This window comes from Juglans regia, chromosome 3 (assembly GCF_001411555.2).
Source record: "Juglans regia cultivar Chandler chromosome 3, Walnut 2.0, whole genome shotgun sequence".
In the NCBI taxonomy this organism is placed as follows: Eukaryota; Viridiplantae; Streptophyta; class Magnoliopsida; order Fagales; family Juglandaceae; genus Juglans; species Juglans regia.
The window spans coordinates 2,279,217-2,287,788 of NC_049903.1; the positions used below are offsets into that span (position 1 = coordinate 2,279,217).

At 30.5% G+C, this 8,572-nt stretch overlaps 1 protein-coding gene across 2 annotated transcripts; it reads left to right on the forward strand.

Annotated features, from left to right (window-relative positions):
* The first annotated feature begins 4,383 nt into the window (after positions 1-4,383).
* LOC109011911 (40S ribosomal protein S28) lies at positions 4,384-6,574 on the forward strand. 2 transcript variants are annotated; one of them, XM_018993301.2, is made up of 2 exons: positions 4,384-4,482; positions 6,133-6,574. In XM_018993301.2, exon 2 carries the CDS (start codon positions 6,134-6,136, stop codon positions 6,329-6,331), a length of 198 nt encoding a protein of 65 aa, XP_018848846.1. In that variant the 5' UTR covers positions 4,384-4,482; position 6,133; the 3' UTR covers positions 6,332-6,574. The 2 variants fall into 2 exon arrangements, with proteins under 2 accessions (XP_018848846.1, XP_018848847.1); XM_018993302.2 differs by having other exon boundaries at positions 4,388-4,478.
* The last annotated feature ends 1,998 nt before the right edge of the window (positions 6,575-8,572 follow it).

Consider the following 8,572-nt stretch of genomic DNA (forward strand, 5'->3'; position numbering starts at 1 on the left):
CTTACAACTGTGTTGTGATAAGACTGTTGACATGGTTGAACTTTGAAGGACCACATCACCTCTGTCAAATCTAGTTCTAATGGAATTATTATTATCAAGATAGACTATTAAAATATAGTCGAAGTAATTTATCTCTAAGTCAAATTCTTATATGTAATTTCTAAATGTTGCAATTTTCAAGCAATTATGGTTCTTTATATGCATTGAAATTAGATTTGCAGTATGAAATTTCTATCTAAAATCGAATACATTTTTGAATTGTAACCAATTTTATACAAGTGGATATCCATCTGATTTTAAAAATTCGTAAACGGGTATTTTTGAATATCTAAATTTATATCCGAATTCATAATCTTATTTATAAATATAAAGAATTAGAATATGTCAAAAAAACGATGGACTCATTTACTCATATGTTAACTACATCGTCACTTTGATTAGGCCAATACATTGTTATCAATTCAAAAACGACTCTCTTTAGGAAAAGCTTGACCACATTTAAGGTTTAAGTATCATAGCTATATTTCAACTAAAATTTGGCTTACAACCATCAGCATATCCCTACATTTTAAATGCTTTCAATATCAGAATAGAGAGGTCACAATGGCCACTCAATCTGAATTTTACCGACTTAAAATAGATCTGAAAGAAGTTGTCACCTTTTTTTCTTCATTTAGATTTGGTTTCTACAATCAATCAACAAAAATGCTCTAAATTTATTCATTTCAATTTCTTTTGCCTCTCTCTCTGGTGCGTGCAATGACGCGCCATAAAACCGAAGTGAGATTAGTGGATCTAAAAAGTCAAGAGGCAAACAGCTAAAAGGTACTCTGTACCGTACGGAAAAATACGCGTGATCATGCCCATCTTTTTGCAATTTTATACTGAAAAATGATATAAGACAAACTATATTACAATTTGTTTACAATTAATTATAAAAAATTATTATTTTATCTACTTCGAACTTACAGAAATTTTGAATTAAAATAAAAAAATATTAATATTTTAATGTATAATAATAATTAAGTTATAATATAATTAGTAGTGTCACTGTCCTTTTATATTTATTCAAAAGTTTGAGTTTGCAGTTTGATAATCGTACGAAAAGGCACTCTCTTAATATTACTGACCAAATTGCCCCGCCCGATTGTATTATATCAAATTGCCCCGCCCGATTGTATTATATGTTGGAGATATTTGGATATAAAAAGTATTTATGTTGTCTTATTTAATTATTATAATTTTTTAAAATGTTTATATAAAATATAAATAATTATTTAAATTTTAAAATAATAATAATATTAAAAATAATATTTTAATAATATTTTATTTAATTTTTAATTTTTATTTAAATTTACTATTCAAATGTTTCCTTAAAACTCACGAATTTGAACCGTGACAAAAGAAGTGTTACATCTTAATTGTAGCATATTTTTTGGATTTTTACTATCTTGTATATGTTTTAGGATAATACTATAATTACTGTTGGGGCCAGCTAGGCTATTTGATGTGTTTTTTTTTTTACATGGATTTTTTTAATATTTTAAAAAATAAAAAAATTCACAACATCATTAAAAAATAATTTAAAAAAAAATTCAGCAAAAAAACTATTTCTTTTTTTACTCCTTAATTGAGGAAGTATTTTTTAATGATATTGTGAATTTTTTTTATTTTTTAAAAAAATTTAAAAGTGTTAAAAAAATCTATGTAAAAGAAGAAAAAAAAACACATAAAATAGTCCAGCAAAACCCCTGATGGCTCTAGTATTATCATTTGTTTTATTATTCAATATCACCGCCATCGGAGAGGTTTGATTTTATATGTATTTTGCTTAATACATTCTTGTTGTCCCTAACCTAAGGTAGATAAAACGACTATAGAAGTTATGCCTTTAGTTGGAGTAGGTAATTTTGATTCAAAAAAAGAGAAAGGAGTAGGTAATTCTGGATAAGTTTTTTTATTTTGGATTATTTTAGACTCTTTATTTTCTCGAATCTCTACGAGAGGGACTTGAGATCAACACATGCCATTGACTATCATGGTACAAGAAAATGATTTTGCATGTCCCTACATTTGTCCTAACATGATTTGTTTTTAAATTTTGATAAATATTATAGTTCTAAAGAAATTTTATAAAAATAAACTTATAAATTGACATATTTTAATATTATATATTAAATTGTAAAATTATTTTTCTTATAAAATACATCTAATATATCACCTAAAGACAAATCAATTTGTAAATTTAATTTTATAAAATTTATTTATGATTATAATACTTCTCTTATATTTTTCTATAATTCCAAAAATTAATTATAAAAATATGAATCCAATGTTACTAAAACCTCCTTATTTAATAGAATTTTGTTACACAATTTTCATCACCTTCTATATTTTTAAAATTTTTAAAATTTTATAATATTTTTTTAAAATTTTTGTTGAGTTTAAATTTTTTTAAATTTTCTATTTATTATTTATATACTAAATATTTGATAAAATAAAAAAATAATAAAAATTAAAAAAAATGTAAAATGTAGAATTTGAAGAGGTTAGGAATATTTATTGTATTTAATAAACAAGCTGTACGTTTATGACTGGCTGAGAGCATTCCCATTGGCTTCCCTAAAACTAATTTTTTCCTATAATTTGAGAAATATTTTAGGGAATACTCTAAAAACCTCCCTACATCCGGATTCCTATTTTAGGAAAAAGATTTAGGGAATGAATAGTGGTTTCCCAAATATAGGGAACCACTATTCATTCCCTAAATCACTTTTATTAATATTTTATTCATTTCAATTAAATTAATTCTTCTTCCAATCATCTACATTTTCTTTCATACTCATATTTATTGTCATTTTAAATAATATTTTTAAATATAATTTAAATAGCTACGAAAATATAAAAAAATAATAATTTTAAAAATATTAAAAATAATTTAAATTTTTATTTAAAATCTTCACTAGAGTAATAATTCAAAACATAAAAAAAATATTGAGAAGTTAAATTTATAAATGAAAGTGAGAGAAAAAATTAATAAAAAAAAATAGAAAAATATTATTTTAATAGAATAGGAAATTGATAGGGAATGAGATGTAGAAGGTTTTTGAAAGATGAGTAAAATTTAAGAAAAACTTTTAGGAAATGTACTTTTTAGTTAAATTATAGAGAATTTTATAAGGAACCTAATGTGAATGCTCGGAAGGTACAGACTTAAAAGACAGCTGTACGTTTGCCTTGGCAATTAATTTTCATCCGACAGAATCTAAAGGGAATCTGACCCACTGGATTAGGTTAACATCTTCGTCTTTTTGGGTCCAACGCGCAAAATCGGAGCCGAGGTTGTCGGTGCTCACCTACTCCAACCTCTTACTTGACCGGACGGACTCTAATCATTTTATGTATATCTTTCCAAACTAATGTAATAAAATATTTTATTTTATTTTTAAATTTAAAAATAAAAATTAGATTATAATAATATTTTAATTTTCTAATATTTTTAATCAATATTTTTTTATCTGCTCTCCTAAAATTTAATAAAATATTATAATCTAAATTATTTTATTACTATTTATAAATTTCTCCTATCATATCATTTTCTAAGCATTCTTTTAGAGATTGTTAGAAATTATTTGGACAGAGAGAGCCTCTCAATTCATATTATCTACTCATTATAATTTTTTTAAACTTTCATACAAAATATAATAAATAATTTAAATTTTTTAAATTTTAATATAAAAATAATATTTTGTTCAACTTTTAATTTTTATTTCATCTAATTTTATCTCATATAAACCCACTATCTAAACCTCCCTATTCTTTTAATTTTTATTCCCTTACTATTCTAATGCTGACCGACTCAATCCGAACTAAGTGAGAGAAGGTGAAAAGGGTCGGATTCCAGTAGTTTTTAAAAATAGAGAACGAGTTCAAAAGTTTCCAATTCCTTGACAGCTACTAGACCTGTCCCCTTTCCAAACTCAATTAATTTGCAGGACTGACCCATGAAGATTTTCCGCATTCAACCCCTATTTCCCAAAAGTCTTCACTCCATTTACAAGTCTTTTAAGCACTTTCTACAAGTTTTCTTGGGCTGCTTTTCCGCCTAGCACGATAGAAAGATTCAATACTGTGATTTTTCCACATTGACATAGTCATATACGAAATAATCTGTAACTCTCTTATTTGGAAGAAAACAAAAAAACCCAATGCAATTCTCCTACGCAGACCCTACAGGGTAATAGACGGTTCGGCCCGATACCCATCAAAACAGAAGCCTATCATTGGGCTTCATTTCTGTCCAAAAAAACAATAAAATTAATGGAAGAGAAAATACTGGACTAAACTTGGCCATACCAGGCCCGGCCCGGCCCAGCTGTGGTTGCGCCAACCTTAAGGCTTTAAACACTTATCCTCTTCCTTCACTGCACCCTTGACTTTCGTGCGCCGCAGCCAAAGAATACCAGCGCAAAGAAAGAGTAGGTATTATCTCTGAATTTATGATTTTATTTTTTGGTCTCTGAAGAATGGGATTTATATCTGTTTTTCTTGTAGTTTTGAAAGTGTTTAGGCTGGATTTGATTTGATTTCTGTTGCCTCTGTTATTGGATTGGTTCATAAGCGTTCCGTTGGATCTAGTAATGTTGTGAATTAGAGAGGAAGTGGATTATAGATTGAAGAAGCATTTGGATCTGGTCACTCCTGATATGAATATAAATTGAACAAATTACTGGCTGTTAGTGGCTTTTTTTTCGATTATTTTTTCTAGTCTTAGTCTGTTTCACTCGATTCCCAGGCCCTGTGAAGCGTAGCTTGCTTTAGCGGCCTGGTTTGGTTACAAGATGAGACGAGACTCATCTTATTTTATTTCATTAGTCATTATAATTTTTTCAAATTTACGTATAAAATATAATAAACGATTCAATTTTTTTAAATTTTAAAATAAAAATTATATTTTAATAATATTTTATTATACTTTTAACTTTATATTATCTGTAACCAAACGAGGCTTAACTTTGTCCTAGGAGCTGGACTAAGCTGTAGCGAAGCTCAGGCAAGCGCCTCTAGAGGTGATTTCTTTTTTAAAAGGGGTCTCTCGCTCCCTTGTCATTGAAATTAGCACCCGTGACTCTGTCCTTTGTAAAAGCCTCTTCGTTTGCTAATCAAGTCATAGAGGATAGTCCAGATCGACTCTTAGGTAGATTTGTATCCACATCAATAGGTAGTTTTGTCACTTTCAGGATGGAAATAAGAAAGAAGATGGGTGTTAGACAATGGCTTACGCCGGGTGCTTCCTGTCTGATTGGTATTTTCCTTGCAACTCCGACTGTGTACCACAGTTTGACATGCTAGGAGCTATAGAATTCTTATATTATTTGGCATTTTGATTTGCGTAACCTGTTTTACTTTATGATGCTATAGAATTCTTATATTATTTGGCATTTTGATTTGCCTAACCTGTTTTACTTTATGATTATGCTTTTGAATTTGGTCCATTGTACGCCTATTTTTGTACTCTGCCTCTACTGTGGTTTACTCTTTATAGTTTGGATGCAGCCCAGAAGTAAATTGGTGATTGATATTGCACTATAAAGCACAAAATATATTTTTCTGCCTAATTTTTTTGTCCTCTGTTTGAAACCTGTTTTAACGAGGGACCCAACAATGCTGTTTCAGCCATTAGGACATCATGTATTACCCAAGTTTGTTCGTGTTGGTTGCTGAATGCAAAAGCAAGATTTTAAACATTTTAATGCTAACGAAACATGAAACGAAGTATTGACATTACAAATAATCTTAATGGGCTATATATGCCCACGAGGCATACCCTCGGGATTAATTGTATCTTAGAATAGGTGGTTGGTGTCATTCATTTTGCATTCTGGCCAGTTAATGGGTTGGATTTCTAGGGTATGTTGGACTTGCACATTGTTCCTAGAAAAGCTGTTTTGGTGGTCGAGACTCTCACACCCTCTCCTTCTTTTAAATGCACCGTCTCTATGGCTAGATTTTGGCTGCGCTTCCATGTAGTTGGTAGTTTTTAGTATTTTTTTCAAAAAGTTGCACGGATGTTCATGTTTCATACTTGTTTCGGCATCAAAATTATGTTTTCCTGATTATATTATCACGCAGGATGGAATCTCAAGTGAAGCATGCTGTGGTGGTGAAAGTTATGGGTCGGACTGGATCAAGAGGTCAGGTGACTCAGGTGAGAGTCAAGTTTCTGGATGATCAGAACCGGTTCATTATGAGGAATGTTAAGGGACCAGTGAGGGAAGGTGATATCCTTACTCTGCTAGAGTCCGAGAGAGAAGCAAGAAGGTTGCGTTGATAGGCTTATTGGTTGGGAATCCGTTCCTCTCAGTTTTGGTGACTCTTATATGAATGCTCGCTTCTCGTAGTCGGTCAATGACTCTCAAAGCTTGGATAAAAAAAAAAAAGCCTTATCAGCGTAGTTGTTTTGATTTATATTGAATTCCGAGTGGAATGTTTATTCATGATGCTTAAATCTGTTATCTTGGATAGATCAAGGTTTGCTTACATTTTTGGTATGAAGTTTTGCATTTTAGATTTAGTGTACTTTTCACGCTACTAATAATAATGTTTGATCAGGCATAAAAGATATGCAACGAGAGTGTTATCCAATTCATCCACGAGGGCATGCGACATAACTATAAGATTTGTAAGTTGAGGGAGGGTTTGGCTATGTTATCTCATTGAACTGCCCAACTCGTGTGTTGATTATTGAGACAGCGATAGAGTCTTGGCAAGTTATAGAATGAGCTGATTAGATGATATTGAGACACCGGGGATTAAAATTCGAATCTTGAGTGACAAAACCCCATGTCACTTGAATTTGCCAACATCTTAATATTAGCTTTAACACATCGAATTCTAGATCAATATTCTTATATTTTAGTGACCTCTGTAATACTATTTTTATGATATTTAATTCTTTAAATGACGAAGAGTTCCCCATACCGTCTCAAAGTGCCCGTGGTGGGATATAAACCATCATTTAAGGGACTAGATGGGATTACTTTCATTTCTCTTTTAGTAAATTTTGAAAGGGGAGTCATTATTCATGAGCTATTATTCACTCTCACACCTCATAATTATAACTTTTCCATAAGGTGTGAGAATATTTTTTATAGGGTATGTGAGTGTTTTTCATAAGATGTTGGGTGTGCGGTGGTGAATAATGATTGATGAAAATAATTTTTCTTAGAGCATTGGCCATTTTCAAGTCTAAAATTTGGCTAAAATCTCAACTTTTGGCTATAGTATTAACCTTTGACTAGATGAGTCTACATTAGACTAGCTATCTTAAAGTCAAAATAATAATATAATATTATATATTTTAATAATACTTGACAATTTTTTTTAATATTTTGCAAATACACTTCATATATTTTAATAATATTTGACAAAATTTTTTTTTATACAATACACATCAGCACAAGACAAAACTGCAAGTTTTTTTTCCCTCAAATTGAAGTTTTATCACAAAAATCCCAGCTGAGTGTGTAGTATGACAATGTCAACATATGCCTTAGCCAACAAGCTCTACTTCCATTGATAACCACCTATTGTAGGAGCATTATATTGAGATATTGTAAATTACATCACAGACTAATCCAAACAATGCATCAAGAAGGATATCTAAATACTTAAAACATTGAAACATGGATCAACAGTCGGGCACCAGAGCTATGAAGAATAATTAGCAAACTAACCTCAAAAGGGAAAAAAACAATAGGAAGAACAGATGCTAACATATAAAGATTGTTTCGTATCACCAAAAGCTCTTGTCAAAACATATTTGCTGAAATAGTATTTCAACAGTTTTAAAAGAAAAGAGATTATTATCTAAAATCATAAGCAAGTACCAAAATGGCATTGGTTTTTTTCTTCAATTGGAACTTGATTAGTTGATCTTAGAAGCAAAAACAACTTTTCTCAATAATAAAATATCAAAACTTAACCGCTCAGAGTCCTCTAGTAACATAAGCAACAAATGTTGAAGCAAAAATTGTAGTTGCTGAAGAAACCAGAGTCCAGAAACTCCTCTGCTTTTGTGCTTCGGCTACAAAGTTCTGCAGAAACCCAAGCTGTATCTTCATACCTTCCACCATATTCTCCTTGCTGCTGAAAGTAGTCTTGATGACATCTAACTCCAATTAAAAAAACTCACTTTTGAATAAGCCAAGTAAACAATTTTCACTTTAAAGCATGCAAGTTATTTGATCTACTAGTGAAGGGCCATATTAAATCTGTCAAAGCAGAGGACAATGGCCATAACAAAATGCACAAAAGCAACACAGTAGAGGGCAGGGCCATAAAAAAATGCACAAAACCATCGCAGCAGGGGACATCACGAATGCTCAACAAAAATATACCACAATAGACACAATATAAGCACAACAAAGAAATAGAGAATCTTTTACCTCCATGTAAATCCATACGAGAATGTCGAGAAAATCAAGTGAATGAAAATATTATTTTCTCTCATGGGTATTGGAATAGAATATTTGTAGGCCTTGTACAGGATAGAGACGTGCATGGTTTTCGA